The following is a 24,013-nucleotide window of genomic DNA, read 5'->3' as shown; positions in this document are numbered from 1 at the left end:
GCGGGAGCGCCGCCACGCTCCCAAGCGGCGCACTGTAACAGTGCGCCACCGGGCCGGCCCCCATCCTCATCTTGACACTGGTGTTTTCTCGACTTTCCGTGTCTTCCATTTCCCCTCTCTCTAAGTGGGGGTGTCTGCATTTTTTGACGAGCTGGTATGTGAGCTCTTACATGTAATCGCCATCAGATCTTCACAGGTCGCTTTCCTCAGCCTGTCACGTGCTTTCGATCGACCGCAGCTTAAAACGCTTTGTACTAACATCAGTTAGTCCCTTCCTTTGGATTTCTCCCGTCCTAAGAATGGACAAACATTTGCCTATTTTTTTTCTGGCCATTTCATGGTTTCATTTTAAAAACTTCATTTTTCTTTTGTTTTTATTTTTTTTTAATGTCAGGCCAGTATGGGGATCTGAACCTCTGACCTTGGTGTTATAGCACTGTGCTCTATCCAGTCATTTTGAAGACATTTTGAAGTCTCCAGTGCTGTGCATTTCTTTGGTGAGCTGTGCTTGTCAGCGAGTCCTGGGCGCACCTCCTGTGTGGCTTTTGGTGCGTGCGGGTGGAGCGAAGCCCAGTGAGGGGAGGCGGGGTGGACTCAGGCTGGTGGGGAGGGTCTCTCACCTGGGTTAGGCAGGGGTGAGAGTGAGCCCCACCTTCAGGTTGTGAGACCTGCCCCGTTGCAGGCTGTGTTCTGGAGCCTCACGCACCGTGAGTGGAGCTGCTGGGCTCTCTGTTCTTGCCGTTTATCTCGTGCCTTCTGTGTGTCCTCACAGGGCAGAAGGAGTGAAAGGGCTCCCTCAAGCCTCTTTTATAAGGGCACTGATCCCATTCACGAGGGCAGGGAGGTCCTGTGTGCCATCGCCCACCTCCCTGCTGGTGACTTCTCACAAAACCACATACAGCATACAGACCAGAAAGTTGGCTTGGGTGGAATCCACAGAGCTTACAGAGATTTCACTGGGCACATGCGCACTGGGGTGTGTGTGTGGCACGTGTGCACTGGGGTGTGTGTGTGGCACGTGTGCACTGGGGTGTGTGTGTGTGATGCGCATGCTGTGTGTGTGTGTGTGTGGGGTGTGTGTGTGTGGGTGTGTGTGGGTGTGGGTGTGTGGGTGTGTGGGGCGCTGCCATCTTGTCCCATGTGTAGCTTTGTGTAACCTCCACCAGTCAAGATGCTCAACAGTAGTAACACCATAAGACCTGCGTGTGCCCCTCACAGCCTGCTGGCCCCTCCTGTCCTGTCAGCCTGTTCTCCATTGCTGTCATTACATCAGTTCGGGAATGTCACATATTTGGAATGATGTAGTGTGTCTCATTTTGAGATTGGCTTTTTTCACTTAGCATAATTTCCTTGGGGCTCATCTGAGTTTGTATATGTCAGTCGTTTGTTCCTTTTTATGGTGGGCTGGATTCCACGGTATGGATTTACCACAGTGTGTGTAAGCGTTCGTCCATTGAAGGACATTTGAATAGTTTCCAGTTTCCAGCTATCGGGAGTAAAGCTGCCATGAACGTTCGTGTACGAGTTCCTTTGTAAAAAGAAGTCTCCATTTCTCTGGGATGAATGCCCAAGAGTGCAGTTGCTGGGTCATATTGCAAGTCCATTTTGTGTAATTTATTTTGAATGAGACAGATAAAGGGGCATTAAAAGGGCTGAGAGAAAATATTTTAATGTTTTCAAACAAGTTATTTTGAAGGATTTGCTCTGAAATCCTCACCTCTCCTTCTTGAGAAGTGATTCTACAGGTGGCTTACAGGGTTTAGGGACAGGTCTCCGTCCTAGCAGCACAGTGGGAGCTGTGGGTCAGGCGGTGTCTGAGAGAGCTTGGAGGTGGCCCTGGATGCCCACCACGTTCCATATTGCCTGTCACCTGGACTTAATTTGAATCTCCAACTCTTGGGACCGTAAGTGGGTGTGTGCTACTTCACTGACATTGTTACTTCTTGTTGCTCCTGGGGAAGCCGTCGAGCCACCTGGAGAGCGAGCCCAGCTCTACCCCGGGGCTCTGGCCCTGCATTTGGTGTGGCAGGAACTGCCCTTGGTGGCGAGGGGAGAGACATGGCAGATGGGCGCGTAGGCACCGCGTGCATCTGCCTCTATCTTGCTTTCTTGCTGCGTTAAGTATTCCACCTGAAACTGTGCCATTCCTCTCCTGTGATGACACTTCTCTTGTGAGGGGGGCCTTTCGCTGTGGCCGACATGCATCATGCAACAGCAGCACCACCTCCCCTGCCCTGTGTCTTCACGTGCAGGACACCTGGTGAGGGATGGGCTGTCCTCGGCCCCTGGGCAGATAAGCTGTGGTTCTTAGCCCCCAGCACAGTGGGGTACAGTCTTGCTTCACGGGGGTCGGTCGGGAGGGTTTCCTGGACCAGCATGACTGTGCGCTTTCCATGGAAAGAGAGTGGGCTTGGTTGGGTGATACCCCTGTGGCTGGGGGTGTGTGTGTGCTTGCAGTACCTGGGGGGAGAGCAGACCAGGTGATGCACATGCCACATACCCATCCCCATTGGGCACTGGAGACAGCGAGGCTCTGGCCAGGGTCTCCCAGTGTCAGTGGGTGGGGTTCCTCACCCTCCAAGGGCAGTCGAAGCACAAAAGTCTGTGCTTTTCCTTGCTCTTCAGGGTTACGGGTGCCCTGGCCACAAGGCAAGCTGCTGCTACCCTGGGCCAGTGAAGGGCCTTTGGAATGGTTTTTCTAGAATGTCCTCTGGGAACTGAAAACCAGATGTCTGTGGAACCGGGTGTCCTGCCCATTGTTTCCTCTTGCCCCTAGCAAATTCTTCGTTGGCATTTTTTTCTGAGCAAGCTGGACTGCATTTTTGGGGAAGGTGGGATGGCTATTTGTACTGGTGGCTGAGGTGGAAATTCTCCAGTGGGGGCCACACCCCTTCCCGAGAGGATGGTGCTTTCCCAGGCACAGGCTCTGTGCAGGTGGGCTTGTGGGTCTGGCCTGGGCCTGTGGTGCCTGCCCTCAGCCGGCCTCCTCTCTGTGTTGGAGGAGCCCATGATTCGTGCTTTCCTTCTGGAACAGTGTTCTGTTGCCATGCCTTGGGCGCACCCGTAGCTCTGTGTGTTCTTCACCACCGGGGCAGAAATGGGAAGGTCAGATCAGCCATTGTGTGCGGACTAGCCATGCCCGTGGGAATCCAACACAGTTCAGTTGATGCCTAAGTATGAGTTTTTTTTTTTAAAATGGGTCTAACTCATTAGTTATCAAAAGATGTGTGATGGCTTTTCATGGACAGCTTATTTCTACCTCTGCAGAGAACACCTGCACCCCTTCTGTCCCCTGGGGTTGTGTAGTCTGCATACCCTGCCGTAGGGAATCTGGCATTCTGAGGGTTAACTCATTTCTCTCACCTGCAGGCTGCTTTTTCCTTAGGCAGTTGGCATTAAATAAATGACATGCTGTCTAGAGAGAAGGGTATTTAAATTACATTGCTGGATTCTGGGCTGCCAAAAGGAAGCCCTCTGGGGTATGTTATATATTTGACATGCATGTGCTGTGTGTAATTGGAACCATGAGAAAGGTTTTTGTTTAAAGCTATTGAACAGTTTCCCTATGTAAAACCTGTTGAATCTGGAAAGAGTTGTTAGGTTTTGAATTTTTTTTCTCTGATAATGACTTTATATAAAAGTTTAGGGCGAAGAGGTGTTTCTATTTCAGAGCTTTGCGATTGCCCAGGTGCCTGGCATTGCCACTGAGGCTGGTCTGTCCCCTGCCTTCTGGGTCCCTGGATGTCGGAGCTGGAAGCCCAGGGCCTCCTATTTGTACGGTAGAGGCTGGAGAAGGCCCAAGAGGTTAGATGGCAGCTGTGGCCCTGCTCAGGAGTGGCAGAAGCAGGCCTGGCTCCATCCTCTCACCCCCAGATTGCAGCTTTTAACTGCCTTGGGATGAATCAGAGCCAACAAGTTTGTCTTCCATTTTTCTAGTTAAAGAAATCTGTCATCCTGCTCTTCTCCTCCTGAGCTGCTTTACTTTCTGCAGATTACATTCTTTTCTAGTGACCTGCTGGAAGAGTGTCCTACCCTCACTGCTGGAGTGTTGGCAGTGAGGCTTTGCAGGTGGCTGGCAGCTGCTGGTCCCCTGGCACATGACTGCTGGCCACTGAGGTCCGTCCCAGGTATTTTGGAGGGTCGTCAGAGGTTTCTGAGCAGGACAGTGGCAAGATGAGGACTATCTGTGCTGTGGCCTAGGGTAGACAAGGCCTGTCAGCTCTGCTGGGCCGTCTGTAGCAGCACCGCTGCTTTGGCAGGTAGGTTGGCGGTAAGGCCCCCAAGGCCCAGGTGGACTTTGCTCTTGCTTCTCTGACATAGCCCTGCATAAGGACACAGGAGGACATAGAGAAGCCCATCTTCTTCATGATGTTGGAAGGCCAGACAGCTCTCCAAGGACCCCGCCAGGGTTGGCAGTCAGGGTGCATGGAAGTTGCCTCCTGCATGCAGACCCCGCAGCCCTCTCATGAAGGGGCCTTTTTTCTTTGAGACAGAGAGGTGGGCCAGGGGGACCTCTGATCCAACCGTGAGAATGTCTGTGTGTATGCTGAGGCAGATGCCTGTTAACAGACACAAATTGGCAACTGGTGTCAGTCTGTGTGTCAGTCTGTGTGTCAGTTCCCTCACTAGCCAATTAAAATGGCACTTTAGAAAACCATCTGGCTTTGACTTGGGAATGGAATCCTGGCTCCATCACAGGGCCAGGCTCTGGGGTGTGGTGGGAGTGGTTCAGTGACCTGGAGGTGGGGGCTCTGTGTCCATGGGGTGCCGGACTTCTCCTGGGGCAGTTGGCAGCCTCCGAGTGTAGAAGTCAGAGCAGAGGAGACACTGAGAGTGCTGGCCACTGTCACTCACAGTTGCCTGTGTAGAAATTAGTTTTGTCTAGTGGACTGATAAATTGGGACTAGCAGTTAGCATCCAGATTTCCCTGAGGCTGTAGAATTGCTGGATAGTCTCTTCCAGAGCTGTCGGGGTGGCCTGGCAGTGATGTGCATTTCTATGAGGCTTTCCTCCCAAAGGTGCTGCAGCCTATTAGTTTTGACACTTTTTGGCCCACGAATGGGCTATCGTACCAGCATAGAAAGTGAATATGAACAATATTAGAAGACTAGGAGCAATTCCAGGTGAAGGAGAATTTTCCAGGTAAAACAACTGAGGGCCTTTTAAGCATTACAGATTTGGTTTAGGTCCAGTTGAGATCATCGTTTTAAAATCACTTATTAGACTTACCTTATTTTAAAAAGCCATGGTAGTATCCTCTTGTTTGGCTTAGCATTTTATATGTGTGAACTTCATTTTTAAAGGTAAAAATGAGACATTTACAAGGAGTATGATATTCTTTCAGATAATTGAACGTAGTTTTGGTTTGTTGATCGGCTGCTGTGTCTTCTGCTCAGTGAAGTTTGCCTGGTGCTGCGGCTCTGACCCCTTGCTTTGGAGGCGGAGGTGCCTTGGAGAGCTGAAGCCCGCAGGTGCAGAAGCCTCCGGGAGGTGCTTTGCAGGGAGTGTCATGTCAGAGAGAGGGATTGCAGGACCAGTGGGCAGTTCCTGTAGAAGGCATCCCGGGGACCCAAGAGGGAGCCTGTGCGGCCGTATGGCTGCCTTCTGGAATGTCTGCTCTGCTCTGGAGTGAGCTGTGGGGCGAGAACAGATGGTGGTCTAACCTTGAGGGTGGGGTGGGGAGAAGTTGCGGTGAGGAGTGAAGGGGTCCTCTCCAAAGGCGTGGCTGTGCTGGGTGGGGCGGGCTTGGGGTTGGCACTGTCGTCTGATCTGACTGGATATGGAGAAGCAAAGCGGAGGTGGCCATGTGTGACTTCGAGCCCTGAACTATCCCCTGGAGGTGGCATGGCCACTGGCCAGAGCAGCTCAGTGGGGGATGGCTCTATTTCAGTTGCCGTGGAATGAGACGAGCCTGTGGCACATCCTTGGTTAGGGGTCCTGCTGTCGTTGGGCTCCTGCCTGGTCCCTTAGCAGGGTGGAGAATGAGGCCCGGCGCGGCTGAGGTGACCCTGGTGTCTATGGGGAGGGGACCTGGAGAACCCTGTTGCTCTGTCAGACCTTTGTGAGCAGGTCCCAGTATCGTGCCAGTCCTGTGAGGAAACCTATCTCCTGAGACCGGCGCGGCTGAGGTGACCCTGGTGTCTATGGGGAGGGGACCTGGAGAACCCTGTTGCTCTATCAGACCTTTGTGAGCAGGTCCCAGTATCGTGCCAGTCCTGTGAGGAAACCTATCTCCTGAGCTCCTTACCCCTGGTTGAAGTAGGTGGAATTGATATCATGGTATCTCTGAGCTTTTTATTTTGGAGTAAGTTCACTTTATGTAAACTTACAAACATTTTACAATCTTATTAAAAATAATCACTGTGTATATAAAAAACAAACTGTACAGAGTCATATGCATCTTTTGTTGCTATTTATATAGAATAAAAAAATCCTTAGATGGAAAAAGGCAGAGGGGAAATTTGTATGTCATGTTCGTAGTCTTGCAGTAGTTCTCGTGACTTTGCTTAAGACCGTTTCCAGGTGCCTTTCTCTGGAAGATAGCTTGTGTGAGGGCAGTCGCGTGTGGACATGGTGGCTGCAGTTGTGCTAAGCAGGCTGGAGGGTGTACAGATGCGGTGCAGCGGAGGGTGGTGGTCTTGGCGTGGACGTTCTCAAGAGAGAGCAACCCGGTGTGCCTTGGACAGTTTTTTTTGTGATGCCGTTTATCTCCGCTACTGGCTTTTTAGCTGTGTGCTGTTTTCTTTGTCCAGTGGATGACCGCCCCACCTTTGACATGTCCTGGTCGACCCTCACATGCTGTGAGCACAGTGCACGCGTGTGCATGCATCCCTTGGCAGAGGTCTGCAGCAGTGGTCTGCGGCGAGCACCTGTCCCAGCAAGGGCAACTGCCGCCTCTCAGTTTTACCCTGGAAATGTGGTGCTGTGTCAGGGCCGTGTGGCTGTGGATACTGCTGGAGCTGAGAGCGCAGAAACGGCCTTGCCCCATGACTTCACGCCTGTGCTCACAGCTGAGACTGTGCCTGCCATACAGCGTCACTGGGTCAAGTGCTGACCAGGGGAAGCTGTTGTGCCAAGGATGCCCAGCGCACAGGAGCAGGACATACATACTCCATGTCCTCCGTGAGCAGACAGCTGATGTTGCTGACTCTAACAATTTTTTAAACGCTCGTGTGGCTGTTAGTTGCTCTCTGGCAACGTGGCTGTCTTTCAGAAAATCCCAGTTAGTGTGACTTTTAAGAAAATTGATATTCTATCTTTGAATGCAACATAAATTTTTTTCTTCAGCTTTTTAAAATTACATTTCCCTATTACAATCCTTTGAAGAAGCTCTTTAAAATTAATATTTGTTTCATTTATAAAATTAAATTCCCTTAAACATTTAAAACCCCATGCATAGATGTAATATATTCTATTTTAAGTAATGTACACGTCTCTAGTAAGTAAACCCTTGAAAGTACTCGAAATACATGAACTTAATAAATTGAACATGTAAATACAGTAAAATTTAAGCTTCTTCAAACATTCCAATACTTTTACTATGTATATTAAAGTTCATATCTTTACATCAAAAGTCACATATGTAATAGTGTATTGCTCAATTATACATTTTCAAGTGGAACCAGAAGGATAATCCATTGTGTACTTCAAACTATGTTAACTAGGACAGATTTTTTTTTTATTAATTAATTTATTTTTGACTGGTAAGGGGATCGCAACCCTCAGCACAGTGTTGTCTGCACCACGCTCAGCCAGTAAGCACGCTGGCCATCTGAACCCAAGACCTTGGCACTACCAGCGCCGCACTCTCCTGAGTGAGCCACAGGGCCGGCCCTAGAACAGATATTTTAGATAATAAAACATACATAGATTATTGCTCAAGTTAACATGGAAGTGACCACAGGCTTGATCCACTTTATCATCCTGGTTCTCAGCTCTGCACAGAGATGACGCGCCCTGTGGACGTGGCTTCTCTCCCTCTGCCCTGTCCTTTATGGCCTCATGACAACAAGGCTCTGGGGGCTGGGTGTACTGTGCTTTCAAACACTTTTACCTCATTTGTGGGTGTCCCCTGTGACATTCGTCCCCCCCCATTAAACGTGTAGCTTCCTTTCCTCCCTGCCTGGTGAATGTCTGCATTTCTTTACACCTTCTCAGACATAGCAGTGTTCCTTGACAGGCTTGGCCGACATTTTCACACCGTTCTGAAGGGGCTTTCATATCTTTATCTAATTTGGGGGGAACTTAAAAAAAAACTTCTCCACTTGAGTTGGTGGACTTTTGTCTTCCTTTCAAATGTTTGTTTTCTGACAGAGTCATGGCTTTTATAGGGACTCGAGTGACTTTGGGTTGACTCTGCTCCCAGTGTCCCCATGCTTTTGTTTGGTGCTGCAGCCGCACTCGGACAGTGAAGCTGCTCGCGCTGCCTCCCCAGTCTGCTTCTCATGGTCTTTGTCTCTTGTCAGTTGTCCCTGTGATCCTGAAGGCACTGACCTACGATGAGAAGAGGGGTGCCTCCAGCGTGGGCGCCAACGTCAGGGATGCCGCCTGCTACGTCTGCTGGGCCTTCGCGCGCGCCTATGAGCCTCAGGAGCTGAAGCCCTTTGTGACTGCGATCTCCAGGTAAAAGCCCGTTAGAGTCATGACATGGGTGGGATGGGCCCCTCTGTTGTCTTCCCTGATGGCACTGTGTGTGGCACATGTAAAATAGACATTCATGAGCAATTATAATATATATATATTTTTTTTTTTGTCTTTTTGTCTTTTTTCGTGACCGGCAACGGATCGCAACCCTCAGTGTTGCGCCCGTACCGGACCGGGACCGGCAACGGGATCGCAACCCTCGGTGTTGCCCCCGCTCCTCGCTCAGCCAGTGAGCGGCCGGTCTGTATGTGGGATCCGAACCCTTGGCGGGAGCGCCGCCGCGCTTCCCAAGCGGCGCACTGTAGCAGTGCGCCACCGGGCCGGCCATATAATATAATTTTAAAGGAGGATGTATGAAGAAGTTGCAGCTCAGGAATAGAGTTCCTTTTTTGTGGGCAAGCAGTTCAAACCAGAAGTATTTAGGAGGCTGTGGCTGGCCCGTGGTCAGTAGTCTTGGTGATGGGCACTGGGCCAGTGTGAGAGCAGCACGGTGCAGAAGCAGGTGAACATATGTGCTCCATGTCTGTGGGCCCACCGAGAGGCGGGTTGTGGAAGTTCAGCCCTCACCTGAAGAATCTTCTGGCACTCAGAGGGAATGGGAGCATTGGGCAAGGAAGACTTCAGATGACGTCTGCTTTTGTTGAGGGGCTGGATTTTGTCTAGCCTTAATTTCCTAATTTCTGTGGACTAGCCCTTGGATATTTAGTAGTAGCAACATTCGCTCCACCCTTTATCTTCAGCACCTTGGAAACATAAATGAACACATCATAACAGCTCTGTGACGTAGAAAAATATATTATTTCTCTGGTTTCCTGATGAAAGAACTGAAGCTGCAGTTTATGTGTGGTCACCAGAGCACCAGAGCCTTGTGCCAGCTGCGGGCAGACAGGGGCTCCCGAGCAGGTTTTCAGCACTGTGCCCGGATGAGCCCTATTAAAGCATTGCCATCGGTCCTGACTTTCAGGATCTGAAACACATGTGTTCCTAGTATAGTAAATTCTTAAGGTAATTTTATACAATGCTTTGGTACCTGACTTTTGGACTGAAATAAGTCCCTTTAAGTTGAAGAAGGTCTGGTGCTCCGTTTCTTGTTGTTGGAGGACCTGGAAGAGGGATAGTGGAGCAGGTGACTCAGTGATAGTCCTAGTCCTGGGTGTGTGAGTCCACAGTTGCATCACCTCAAGATTTAGTACCAGCACTTCACCTGACAACTTTTACTAGGAAAATGGATTTTGAAATTATGCTTCCTCCCACAGCTCTCTAGGAGATGGCCACCCAGGTTCTGCACTGGATGCCAAAAGAGAACATGGGACTGCATAGATTTCAAAGAAGCATGGTGCTTCCTCTGGCCTGGGTGGGGCAGGGCACCAGCTGCTGCACTTGGTGGCAGGCTCAACTCTGCTTGGCTGTACCGTGTCCCCTCTGCCTTAGACGCTACGCACGCACCAGAAGTGAAGCACACGGGTGTGCATGCTGCTGGCTCTGTCTGGCCTATGCCTGCTGCAAGGACAACTGCTGAGCAGCTCCAGGCTCAAATCAGCATGGCTCCAAAGGGCTTAGCAACTGGAGTTTTATTCTATTCTCACCAGTGTTTCATCTCCCCATGTATATCACAGGGTCAGGAGAGGGACTTCAAACCCTGTTTACTTCCCTGGAGGTGTGGTGCGGGCCCGTACCACACAGTCTAGATTCTCGCCTCAAAGCAAAGCCTATAGAGGGGGTGAGGATCCTGCCCCTGCTGGGGAGATAAGGTGTTTCCGAGGAAGTCGTAAACATGTCTGTCTCTTCCTATCTTGTCTGCCTCTGGAGGGGAGAAGAGAGCCGGAGGGCGCTGGTGTGGACAACTCTCAGAGAATGGCTTACCCGGGGCCAGGGAGTTCCTGGGTGGCAGTGAGCAGCTGCCTGTGCCTCTGCCCATCGCTGTCCCCGACGGTCACGCTGGCTGTGCTGCTGGTCTTCAGTGAGCAGCACTGGCAGAGGCGCGGGCTGAGGGCCTGGCTGGCCCCGCGGGGCGGGTGTGTGCTCTTGCTCTGGCCGCAGCTGCTCCACGGCTCTATAAACATTGGCTTTTGTTTGTTTGTCGATTAACGTGGCTTTAGGGGAGGCTCTTCCTTCTGCTTTCCTGTCCTGCTCCTTTGCTTCTGGAAGTTGATCCCGTAACTAGGGAGTGAAAGCAAAAAAAAAATATCTATTTCATCTTTTACAGTGACTGTCACGGAGCACTAAAGTGTCTTTGGATGGACAGTATCTCATTTAGCTTCGGCAGCAACCCTGTGGGGTGGGCAGGTGCTTGGACCATTGCGGTTTCACTGAGGATGAAGTGTGAGGGACAGTGCTGAGGAAGCTGGCCTGGACTCTCGTAGCTGGCAGGTGTGGAGCCTGTCTGGCCCTGGCGATGGAGGCCCTGTCCTTGGCACAGGCACGGCTGCCTTGTGGTGGGAAGCTCCTGACACCCGCCACCAGGCAGGGAAAAGAGCCTTTATTGATTGATTGATTGATTGATTGGGTGGCTAGCCATTATGAGGATCTGAACCCATTACCTTGGTGTTATAAGGCTGTGCTCTAACCATTGAACTAACTGGCCAGCTAAGGAGCTTTTGTTCAGATGTGACACTGCTTCGACGGGTCCTAAAATGGGGGATTCCTTTTCGAAGTGAACGTAATCCTGATGGATTTCCTTTTCACCCTAATAGTTTGTCCAAGAGCAGTGAACTTCACTGGAACCCTTGCCTCTCCTTTCTCCAGGGATGCTTGTCCTTCACATCACAGGAGGAGCAGGGCTGGAGGCTGAGGGTCAGCTGAGGACATGGGAATAGGGTGAAGCCTCTGCTCATGTGGGACAGGTCCAGGTCAGGCACCGGAGCCTTTGGGTGAAAGCTCTGATCCCACTGAAGGTGCTAGTGTAGAGGTTTTTTTGATTGTTTTTGTTTTACAGGAATCAGAACCCTTGACCTTGGTGTTAGAGTATAGAGTCTTAAGGTCAAATTGCCAACTTAGGAAAGATTCAGACAGAATGGTCCCAACAAATAAAGTCCTCTCTGTTGAACGGGGTTAATTAGCTATTGAAGTGGGGACAGAGAGGGCCTTTTACCAAGGCCCTGAACAAGCAAATAATGTCTGTTTTCTGCAATTTGAGAACTTATTGCCATAACACTACTCTCAGTGGTGATTTGATAAAGTGAAATTTCAATCTGTGAAAAAATTACAGTTAAGTCAGAGTCTGGTCTTACATGATATGGGTTTGAAGTCTAGGGACTGGCTGATTCTGCGGGCTGCAAGTAGATTATGTGCTCTGTGGGGGTTGAACCTGCGTGGTGAACTGCCCCACTGTCAGGCTGAGCTGCGTTCGGTGCCCCTGTCCACTTCCCTGGTGTGGGGTTGAGTTTCCACAGATGCTGAAGGGGCACAGGCACTTTTTACTCCAGGGTCACCCTTCGTTATTTGAAAAAGAAAAGGCAGATTTGGAGGCTGCCAAAGTGGCCCCACAGGACTCCTCCTCGCTTGGCTGGGTCAGGGTCCTGCCATGGGATTCCTTTTCTGGAGTGACAGCTGCAGTTGGCCGATGTGGACTTGGCTGTGGTTTGGAGCACCTGGAGCGATTGTGCAGCTCCAGCTGGAGCTGGTCTTGTCCGGGGGTGGGGGTGGGGGGCTTCTTCAGGGTCTCGCTGCGGGAGGTGTGGTCTGCTAAGTGTGGCTTCTGTCTGGGACGTGGGGAGTTGGGGGTGGGAGTGGGAGTGGACCTTCAGGACACTCATGTTTCTGAGTTGGTCCTGAAGGATGAGGGGACCCCACAGTTGCCTGCAGGCCTTAGAATGACTTGAGTCTCCAAAATAACATAACTTACATAGCCAGAGAATAACTGGCATGTGGCAGGGTCCATGCCAATCTGTGGAAATTCATCTGGTTCCACCTGGCTCCTCTGATCTCTGTGGAGGTTCAGTTTCCTGGACTCTTGGGCATGCCTGAGTGATGGCTGACAAGTTCCATGGATCACACACACTGAAGCCAGCAGCTGGTGGGTGGGAGGTGCCCATCGGTGCTCCCACGTCCCAGCATAGGGGCATTATCCGTAATAACTTCGTATGTGGGAGTGGACCTTCAGGACACTCATGTTTCTGAGTTGGTCCTGAAGGATGAGGGGACCCCACAGTTGCCTGCAGGCCTTAGAATGACTTGAGTCTCCAAAATAACATAACTTACATAGCCAGAGAATAACTGGCATGTGGCAGGGTCCATGCCAATCTGTGGAAATTCATCTGGTTCCACCTGGCTCCTCTGATCTCTGTGGAGGTTCAGTTTCCTGGACTCTTGGGCATGCCTGAGTGATGGCTGACAAGTTCCATGGATCACACACACTGAAGCCAGCAGCTGGTGGGTGGGAGGTGCCCATCGGTGCTCCCACGTCCCAGCATTTCTCATTTCTCCTCCTTAACCCCAGAGTTACCCCCCAGTGTGGGCTGCCTGTGGAGTTCCTGCTTGTAAAGGCCCCCCCGTCACTCCCTCACCTGTGCCCATCCTGGCATCGGATCAGCCGGTGCTCTTTGGAGCCGCACCCGCCCAGCAGATGGTGGGCCAGTTGAACAGGTTCTCAGGGAACCTTGCTCCAGCCCTTCCCGGCCCATCCAGACTCCAGGCATGCGGCGGGGGAGGGCGGGCTGGTGAGTCAGGGTGCGCCAGGTCAGCGTGGAGGGTGCTGCTGGGGCGCGCCTGCCCAGAGCCCCGCGCCTGCCGAGTATCGGTGGGGTGTGTCTCCCTTCGTCTGTCATAAGTGACCACACTTTAATTGCCAGCTCTTGCGCCCATTAATTCTGGCACATGATAAAATCTTGGTATCTCTAACCATACTTTCACAACTGTACTCTTCAGTGGATCCTGTAGAAGAGAACAGTTGAGATAAAAATGTAATTCTCTAAGTGAAATAGAGGTGTCTATAAAGAGTCAGGTGGTGACGACGCGCAGCCCAGATGCCCCCAGACCTTTCTTGTTCTTTGGGTCCTTGAGTTTTCTAAGGGAATTCATTGAGGCGTTTAGTGGCTCACTTTTTCTAATTGTTTCCTAATTTTTTGTTGAAGAAACTTGGATTAACTGTTCCTCCATCTCATGATGTGAATTTACACTGTCCCTCTGTTTTATAGGTATCGAAAAGGAACTTTTTAGGTAAGTTTTATCATGGTTTTTTTTTTTTTTTTTTTTTCCTTTTTTGTCCTTTTTACTGACCGGTAACGGGATCGCAACCCTCAGTGTTGCGCCCGCACCGCGCTCAGCCAGTGAGCGGGAGCCGGTCTCCACATGGGATCCGAACCCTCGGCGGGAGTGCCGCCGCGCTCCCAAGCGGCACACTCTCCAGTGCGCCAACGGGCCAGCGGCGCACTCTCCAGTGCGCCACCGGGCCGGCCCTAAGTTTTATCATGTTTTAAAGTAGCATTGGTTGGTTTTTAAAAAACCGTATTTCCTCAGCATTGTACACAGACAGCTTAAGAGAGAGAATAATTATTTTGTGGAATAGTGAAGGGGGTCTCCTGAAAATGCAGTTGTCATTAGGAGCAATGAAACATGTAAGGTTAAAATGTTACAGAATGGTCGTGCGTTATCCAGTAGTCAAAAGCTCGTTTGTGAAAAGGTGAAGAGAAATGAACCTGCGTGCTGCCACTGTGCTGTGATTGTCACCTCCAGTGATTTCCTCACCTGAAACTCCTCTGTAAGCTGAGCTTGTGGTGACATCAGCTCCAGCCTAGGCTGAGGCCCCTCCTGTGCCAGGGGCAGCTTCTGACTCTCAGCCTGCACCACCTCACACCAAACCGGCTGAGCAGCGTGGCTGCCTGCGGCCTGGAGATTGGAGATCTCTTCCTTGAGGGCAAGGTTGTCCTGAAAAATCAGGAAATAGCAAGCGTTGCTCAGAGCTACGTCTTGTTCTCACTCAGTGTTTCTCAGTGGCACGACTTCCAGAGGGAAGTTAACTCTTATTTTTTAATAAAAGTTAAGTGGCAATTATTGACCAGAGAACCTAAGCCCCATGTACACAGTGAATCTCCAGCCTCCGTGTGACCACGGGTGTGGCTTAAAAGTCCTGTAAACATTTCTTGTGTTTTACCATTGTGTTAACTAGCGTGAGCTTTGGTTCTTATGGCTCAGCAAGATTCAACCTTTCAAAAAATGGGATAATAAATTATTAGTCTGATGTTTTAAAATTTTCTGGCTTTAAAATGACAGGATTATTGTTACTTAAGGTAAAAGTGGTGTATTTTGCTTTTTATTGCTATAAAATATTATACAAATAAAGGTTGAGCTGGGGTGAGATCGCCTCTTGGCTATGCCTGCTGAGAGCGAGCTGCCTAGAGCTGGCGCAGGTCTGGGCCTGCAGCCTCCCTTTGACTCGGACAGAGAGAAATCTCTTTCTGTTTGACACAGACCGTTCCTCTGTGTTGGGAAATCTGGTGAAGTATCACATAAACGTCTCCAGTGAAAGCAAACAGGTGAAGACACCCACAGCCCCTCAGCCCAGACAGGCCAGCGCCCGCTCCTCCTCCACGTGCCTCCTCGGCGTTCCCTCCGAGATGTGACATGAGGGCCCAGGGGTCTTGACTTCCTGGGCTCCTCCTGCCCAGGAAGAGCGGGGAGGACTCGATGGGACATCGGTTCCCACGGAAGCCACAGTTTAGAAAGAAGCTGCATGTTTACGTTTCACCAATATTGTTAACCCTGTCTGTATTTGAAACATACTGGTATTTCTAGATAAGCCAGTTTTGTTCTGAAAGTGTGCAATTAGAGTAATTTTTTAAAATTTAGCGCAAATCAAAATAGTGTGAAAAAACCTGTTGCATTTATAGGTGCACACGCAGTTGATTTGTTGAATTAACTTGGAAGTCTATAATTAGTTAAAAGCAGTGTTTTTCAAGAATTGTTATTTGTCTTATATCTTGAGAGGTGTGGTAAAATATGGATAAACCAGTAACTACGGGAAGACATTTATTTGTAAATTCAAAAGATAATTTGATTGAGGTGGGTGAGACCGTCTGCGGCTCCTGCTGTGTCAACTTTTCATTCTGAAACCTGCGTAGTCAGTTCCCTCAGCAGTTCGGCCTAAGCTGTCCTCAGTGTCAGATGAGCTGCCTGGCTGGCTCCGGTGCCCACGGTCCGTGTCCAGATCGCCTGGTGTGCCGGTCCGTGCCACCCCCTCACGCTGTGGGGAGGGTTTCCCTTTGCTGTGATTGTAGGGATGGTGTGTTCACTGTAAAAGAGACTGCCATGAAGAGCCACCCGCAGTCTCACTGCCCAGACATGAGTGACTGCTAACCATTCATAGAACTGGAAACCTTTGCAGGGCTCTGTGCTGTGGCCAGTAAACACAGGAGCTGCAGTGAGTGGGCCGGGCACGCGGCCACCCTCCCAGCTGGAGCAGAGTCCCCAGTGGGAGGACTCACCTGAGGCTCCTGGGGTTGACTCTGAACACTGGGGGAGATGTCTGCAGGGGGGCATGTGCAGGTTGTCACCCCTGTACCACCCACCCTGAGAAGGGCCTGGCAGGCCCTCCTGTGGGCAGGAGAGGAGGGAAGGAGGGAGCCTACTGCCCAGCTGCCAAGTAACCTGTGGAAAGTCTTGTAGGAGAAAGAGTGACTTGGACAGAGGGGAGCGATATACTCATGTGACAAGCACAGGAAACTGGACCCACGTGTGTTTCTGTACTCTTGTGGCTTAATCTCAGTACAGAAGCTGAGGCAAAGCCTCCTCCGTTTGGTTCCTGTGGGTGGCATCTCCCCAGCTCTGCAGAGCAGGCTCCTCCTCAGATGGGCAGGTTCCCATCCTTGGACTCACCTGGCGACTTTTCGTGACTGGGCAGACCTAGACTGCTCGGGGGTGAGAGGGGGAGCAGAAGAAGACTTTGTTTTTCTTAGTGGCGCCGCAGCACCAGGATAAATGCCTGGTTGAGATCGGGCTCTTGGCTGCTCGCTCTGTCCAGGGGCAGAGTGTCCGCGGATGGCAGCTGGGGACAGAGTGCCACGCTCTTGGGCTCTGCGCCCTCACGTCTGGCTGCCTTGGAGGAGTCGTTGGAGTTGATGGCATAACCTTGAAGGGGCTGCAGCCAGCTTGTGAGGGTGGTGGGTGGTTTCAGTTCCTTCTCTGTATTTGTTCTGGTCTCTCATTAGTCAGTGTCCCATAATTTAAAGATTGTAATTTGGTACAAACAAATTGACAGGAAATTTCAAGAATTCAGTGTAAAGTGTGATCTTTCAGTATTATTGGCTGGAGCCAGAGTCAGTAAAGATATAAGTCTTCATTTCTCCTGTGGCAGATGTCAAAGGAAAGCAAAATTCTAGGTTAATATCTTTTCCTAGAACATATGATTTTATGGATTTGAAAAGTGAAGTTCTTATTAATATGTAAAAATACGACAAATTTCTATTAATTCCGATAATATATTTAGGATAGAATACCAAATATTTTTTAAGAATAGCAGTTATACTTTTTAGTTATTGAAAGATCACTTTAATACATGTCTTGATCACTTTAATGATTTCTAAGACTTTAACAAAGCCATTATCGAGATAGGATCAATCTGAAAATGTTCACACTAAAATAAGATGAATTCCCTTTAGTTTTAAACCAGTATTTGTTTTCCTCATTGTGACTGTCTATAATTTGTTACATAATGAAGAGTTTAGAGAGGAAAAGGGAGTAATTTTCTGTTAGTGGAGTTCTTCTGAAATTACTTAGTTTCAGCTAGCGGAAGGAGCTTAACAGAAAGCAGCCCAGATACTAATACTGTATCTTTCAGGAGTTTCAGGTAGTTACTTTTCAAAAGAAGCTTTTAATTTCAGGTTAATTTTAGACTTAAAGAATTGCAAAAAATAGAGTTCTGGTAGACCCCCCCCGCCCCCAGAGTGCCCACCTTCCACACCATCAGGAAGACCCCAGCCAGGGTAGGGTTCCACCAGCTGCTCCCTGATGTCCTCTTGCTGTTGCAGACTCTGCCTCCAGATCCCATGTGAGGTTTCCCTGTCCTGGCTTCTCAGTCTTTCTTCATCTTTTATGACCCCACCTTCCACACCATCAGGAAGACCCCAGCCAGGGTAGGGTTCCACCAGCTGCTCCCTGATATCCTCTTGCTGTTGCAGACTCTGCCTCCAGATCCCATGTGAGGTTTCCCTGTCCTGGCTTCTCAGTCTTTCCTCATCTTTTATGACAATGGGGCACTTTTTAAAAAACCCAGCAGTTTTATTGAGATACAACTCACATGCCTTAAAATTCATACCCTTTTAAAGTGTGCAGTTCAGTGGTTTTTAGGGTATCAGGGTTGTGCGACTATTACCACTATGTAATTTCAGAGCATTTTTGTCACCCCAAAAAGAAACCCCACGTTCATTAGCAGTCATCCCCTTCCAGCCACCAGTCTTCCCTGTGTGTCTCTGGATTTTTGATCCACACTTTCAAAGAGTTCTGGTCAGATATTTTGTAGAGTGTCTCCCAGTTTCATTTGTCTTGTGTTTCCTCTTGTTTAGGCTGAGGCTGTGCATTACTGGGAAGAGTGATTCAGGTGACACACCCTTCACAGTGTGTCATGTAGGGGTACATGGTGCCCCAAGACTCACCACTGGGATGTAGACTTTGATCTCCTGGTTAAGGTGGGGCCTGCCGGGTACCTTCACCGTAAAATAGACTGTTTTTTCCTTTGTAAGTAATACATGATTTAGGGAGATACTTTAAGATTGTGTAACTGTCCTACTGTTTCTCCTTGAACTTGCCCCAAGTCTGAGTGGCTGTCCAGGACCTCACCTGCGATGGGAGCTGCTGTGTGGTCTGGTGGGCACTTTCCTTTTCCTTTCTGTTCAGTCATCTGCTTGCATCATATGGATGCATGGGTGTTTATCTTGTTCTCGGGCGCAGTCTAATACACATTCTTCCAGCTTTGCCCGTTTTAGGTTGGCTCCTGTGTCCTTTCAGCATGGTCCTGTCCTTTTCATTTCTGAGCTCTTCCTTCCTTTCTGGCACCACGAGATGTGCCCCGCTTTTCTCTTCCCTGCCTTGGCCCTGGAAGCAGCACTTGCTCTTAGTGGAGGGTGGGGCTTGGGAGCCCCGTGTTCACATGGACCCTGCTCCTCCTCACGCACTGCGGCTTCTCTGCCACAGCACGTCCCACCCCAGAACATGTGTGATGCACTTTCGGAACTGCTAGCTCCCACACACGTGACAAACAGGTCTACCCGCCAGGCAGAATGTTCTGTGCACTTCTTTTCATGCCCATCCTTGGTGTGTCCGGTGCACCCCCGGCCTGGCATGCTGCTCCTCTGCGATGCACATGGGCTCACTCCTCTATCCCTGGCCTCCAGTAAAATTCACTCTCGTCGTGAGCAGTTCTGTGGTTTTGGCAAGTTTGTAGAGCTGTGTTCTGCAACTACAGAAGCAAACAGAACATTCGTCACCCCCCAAACTCCCTTGCTCTGCCCCAACCCCTGGCCACCATTGATCTGCTTTTGTCCTGATAGCTTTGCTGTTTCTAGAGTGTCTTACAAACTGGAAGACTTAGGGGTGTGGCCCTGCCTTTCTGCCATGTGGTCTCGCTGTGTGCATGTGGAGGTCGCAGGTCTGACATGGCCCCATGGGTGTCGCCCTTCCTTTCTGGAGCCTCTTGTTCCTTTTCCATGTCCTGGAGGCAAGTGTGTCCCTGACTCATGGCCCTTCCTCCTCCTTCAGCACTCACAGCGTCTGGTCGTGTCCTTCCCATGCTGCACATCTCTAGGTCTCCCTTTTCTGTGTCCTGCTTCCATGTTTAAGGGCTCTTGATTACACTGGGCCTGCCAGGATAATCCAGGGCCCTCTCCCCATTTTAAGGTGAGTTGCTTAGTAATTTTGACTCTCCTTTGTCATGTAAGGGGACGAGTTTGCAGGTTCTGGGGATTAGGCTGTGAGCCTCTTTGGGAAAGGAGCACCATCCTGCTGACCACCGGGGGAATGGACAGGGGTGGTGTAGCGGAAGAGCTTGGTACGATTCAGGACTTTGTTGTTTAAACTGGAAGAACTGGAAGTTGTGGACGCGCCAATGGAACACCCCAAGGATTGGCTGGGAGGAGGAGGGCAGAGCGTGGGAGTAAGGATCCGTCTTGGGAGGAGATGGGCACTGGGGGAGCAGCAGGAGCAGTGGGGCTCGGGTTGCAGGCTTCACACACACTGCGCTTTAGGTCCCTGGGAGCGTGATGTGTGTGGGCTGGGGAGTCAAGGGGGTCTGTGAGTGGAGGCAGGTCCCCCTGCCTTGCGTGAGGGGCATTATCTTCATCTTGCAGAGGTTGGTGGTTGGTGGTTTGGGCCCTTTAGCGTGGGTGAGTGAGCCATGAGAGGTGGGCATTGGACGTTGCTCACGGTGCTGGTAAGCGTCGCTCCAGCATCTCTGGCTCTTCACCTATGGCTGTGAGGATGGAACAGAGGCAGGTGCTTCTGCACCTGTCTTTCCATCTGTCCCCACTCTGGGCTCTGACCTGCCTGTTGCAGCGTTTGCGAGGACAGCTGGACACTACAGCCAGCTGGATTAACCAGTCTCTCCTGGCCCTGGTGGTCTCAGGAGCTGCCTGGAAGGGGCCTCCTCTCTTCCCACATTTGGACTCTGAGTTGTGCCCACACTGAAGCGAGCATTTGTCTGAAACGTGGGTGGAGTGTACGCTTTGTCTGCCAGGGGTGCCTTGCAGCCTGTGGTGGTGTGCTCCTGCCATGGTTGTTGGTCACGAAAGCAGGTGAATGGCAGCCCTTGCTGGCCACTGGTGATAGATGCAGCCACGTGGCCCTGTCCTCTTCCATAGCATTCCTGTGAAGTCCAGGAACATTGGTCAGAGGCAGCTGGTAGTGCCCAAGAAACAGGAGCTTTCAGCCTGAGACATTGCCCAAGGCCCAGCCATGTCCCTCATGGTAATCTGGAGTGTCTGAGCATATGTCAGGCATAGCCTCCCTGAGAGCAAGGCACAGGGTCTGGTCCTAAGGAGCCCACATCACTGATGGGGTGGTACTGACCTCTGTGTGTTGAAATGCTTTTTTCCTTCACATTCTGTTCTCTCTGTAGGCTGATAGGAAGTGCAAGTTCTTAAGCTGTACCCAGAACAGTTCTTCATCTGCCTCAAACCCTTGGTGTTCCGTTGCTGCTAAGGCAACACAAGGTCACACAGGGGCTTTCTGGCTTATCCACAATAATCAAATCTGATGGTCTAACAAAGAGGTTTGAATGGAGCCTGAGGAGCGTTGTGACTTCGGAAAAGCTTTGCTCTTTGTGGTGTGGTAGTGGTTTGGCTTGGGGGAGGACATGGCCTCAGCTCTGTGGTCTTTGTGTGACACCCAGTAGCTGTTTCCTGTGCTTGGTGAGGTTGTGTCCACGGCCACTGTCTGTTGTGACAACCTGGGAAGGTGCCTCCGCAGGGTGAGCTGCCTTCCTGGAGCCTTGGGCCTTCCTGGGCACACTGGATACATGTGTATCTGTCTGTGTAGACTTACTGTCCCCTGAACAAGGCCCACTAAGGCCAGCCTGGTCTGGAAGGCTTGCGCAGGCTCAACCCTGGGCATTACTGTGAGCTACCCGTGTGCCTGCCTCCTGCATGCTGCTAGTCCTCCTCCTCTGGGTCACCCTGTTTCCGTCTTTGCTTTGCATCGGATACCCCCCTTCCCCCCTGCCCCACAACAGGCCAAGTGTGTCCTGTCCCCAGCACCCATGTGTGGCAGCTCTTTGTGTGCCATTGCGTGCTCTTGCTGCAGTGGGGGCTAGCCATTCTTGGCTCCCTGGTGACGTCTGGGAGGCTCACCGTGTGCGGTGTCTGTGGGACGCATTCTGGACGGTGGGTGAGGGAATCGTGAGTGAGCAAGTGAGAGAGAATGGCCTTTTCATCCTGTCACGTGGTCTGCATTATGTTGCAGATTTCCTTCCAGTGAATCATTTCCCTCTCGTTCACAGTGCGCTGGTGATCGCCGCGGTGTTCGACCGAAACGTTAACTGCAGAAGAGCGGCCTCTGTAAGTTTTCTCATTCTGATATGTCTCTTTGTATGAATGTAGGGGTGGGCTCTGTGACCATCGTGTCAGTCGAGCAGGGCTGTAGTCTCCCTGACACGACCCTGCACACTGTCCTCTGGTAGTTCACTCGTCTGTAGCGGCGTCGACTGCTGCCCCGAGGTTGTGCAGCACTGTGGCCTTGGGTGCCCCCGTGGCATGCACTGTGGTGGATGTGGCTGACTGCTTCTGCCCACAGCAGGACTCTGTGGGGAGGGAAGATGTGGGAACAGAGGGGTCTTCCCCATGCTGTTATTAGTTTGATGGAACTCGTTTATCAGCAGCAGTGGTGGTAGTTTTGTGTGTGTTCCTTACAATTCTCTACATATGATGTCCTCTGTGACCTTTCCAAACTTGAGGCCTGTTATTTCTTTTCCTCCCTAACCGCACCGGTCAGAACCAGTCAGAAGTGGGAGGGGACTCCTTTCCTGCTGTCCACCTCAAGGGCCCGTGTTCAGTCCTTCCCGTTAGGTGCGTGTTAGCCGTAGGTTCATCCTGGAGTCCCTTGTGCTCGTTGAAGAAGCTCCTTCCTATTGCTCATTTGTTGAGCGTCTTTTTTAAAAACCATGAATGGGTGTTGGATTTTGAGATGATTATGTGGTTTTTGTCCTTTATTCTATTGATGTGATGTGGTGTATTGCATCAGTTGATTTTCAGATGTTAGACTCACCTCGTGCTCTTGGGAAAAAATCTAAGGTATACTTTTTAAAAAAAATACTGCTGGTTTTGCTTTGCCAGTCTTCTCAAAAATAGAATTTTTGAGTCTATAAGGTATATTGGTCTCTAGTTTTCTTTTGTTGTGATATTTTTGCCTGGCTTTGGAATTAGGGTAGTATGTTTCCATGGAATGAGCTGTAGAAGAGTTTTCAAACAATCGATATTATTTTTACTTTAAATATTTGGTAGAACTCACCAGTGAACCCATGTGGGCCTATTCTTTTAATTTTTATTTTTGGAAAGATTTTTAACTATTAATTCAATTTCTTTATTCAGTAGAGGTCTGTGCAGCCTTTCTGTGACCTGCTTAGCCAAGGAATTTCTTCACTTCCTCTGAGTTGCTACACGTTATGGCTGGGTGTTGGAGGAGGCCCTGTCTGCCACATCACGGCGGTCTCTTTGTTTTTCTGTTGCTTGTTACAGACGTTTAGTCTCCCATCATGTCCTGATCTGTGTGCCCTCTGGTTGCGGTGGCAGCTGTGTGCACAGGACCTGTGTCTCTCATTGCTGCCTCAGCCCCTGTGCCTGGCACGCTGGCCAGCATGTGGGGGGTGCTCAGAAAATTTCTGTTTCTGTGCATGAGTGAATGAATGGGCAAATGAACGAATGAATGTGGGATTTTCAGAGTTCCAATTGTGCCGGTGATTAATTTTGTGACCTCTACTGAGTGGGACTACGTAGGTGAAGTGTTGGATTCCTCTCTAAAATGCAGGAGCTTAAGTAATATCTGAGGTCTTTCCGGCTCAGAATGTCATGATCTTCTACAGCTTCTGATGGCCTGCCTGCCCTCTCTGTATCCTAAAATAGTCAGGATGTAAGTCAGTCTTTGTCTGCCTCAGATCCTTTAAAGCTTTGTTTCAGGAGGAAGTTAGCCAGGAAAGCTCAGAAACTCTTCCTCGTTCCCACAGTTGCTCTTACCTTGTCTCAAGTGTCTGTAGAAAGCCTGGTAATTCCTTCTGAAGTCTTCATGTTTTGCCGTGGTATTTACCCAACAGGCAGTAATTGTAAGACTCTTTGAAATATAAGAAAATTTTATGTTAAATCTCTACTTACAAATTAACTTTTGTGTTTTCTTTGCTGCTTACTGTAACCTAAGACATTTTTTTTTTCCTTTTTGTCTTTTTTCGTGACCGGCAACGGATCGCAACCCTCAGTGTTGCGCCCGTACCGGACCGGGACCGGCAACGGGATCGCAACCCTCAGTGTTGCGCCCGCACCTTGCTCAGCCAGTGAGCGGCCGGTCTGTATGTGGGATCCGAACCCTCCGCGGGAGTGCCGCCGCACTCCCAAGCGGCGCACTGTAGCAGTGCGCCACCGGGCCGGCCCTAACCTAAGACATTTTTATGGGAAGCAATAATAAAATCATGGCACTTATAAACCCTTTATGAACCCTGGGGGTGAGGTGATATAAAACAATATAAACCATTTTTTTTCTTTTTCTAGTTAAAATTAAAATCCCTTTACATTGGCCAGCAGTTTCTTTCATTCAGTAGCATCTGCGTGCACTCCGGCTTACCTGGTTGACTGCAGAGTTGAGGCAGTGGGAGGTGAAGCCGCGCGCTTGTGGAGCTCATTCGAAACATGAGGGTTGAGGACCAGCAGCGGGGAGTGAAACTCGCTGCCACGACACTGCTTCT

General features: G+C 50.3%; 1 protein-coding gene across 2 annotated transcripts in view; it reads left to right on the top strand.

Moving 5' to 3' along the window:
• The window catches only part of LOC103603718 (tubulin-specific chaperone D), a 152,714-nt gene that overhangs the window by 56,643 nt on the left and 72,058 nt on the right, over window positions 1–24,013 (top strand). For both annotated transcript variants that reach the window (XM_008588290.1, XM_008588291.1), the window contains exons 6-7: window positions 8,466–8,622; window positions 21,566–21,623. In XM_008588290.1, coding sequence (XP_008586512.1) covers window positions 8,466–8,622; window positions 21,566–21,623 — 215 coding nt within the window. The remainder of the gene's footprint in view (window positions 1–8,465; window positions 8,623–21,565; window positions 21,624–24,013) is intronic.

Source organism: Galeopterus variegatus, unplaced genomic scaffold, assembly GCF_000696425.1.
Source record: "Galeopterus variegatus unplaced genomic scaffold, G_variegatus-3.0.2 Scaffold4762, whole genome shotgun sequence".
Classification (NCBI taxonomy): Eukaryota; Metazoa; Chordata; class Mammalia; order Dermoptera; family Cynocephalidae; genus Galeopterus; species Galeopterus variegatus.
This window is presented reverse-complemented; position numbering and strand designations above follow the sequence as displayed.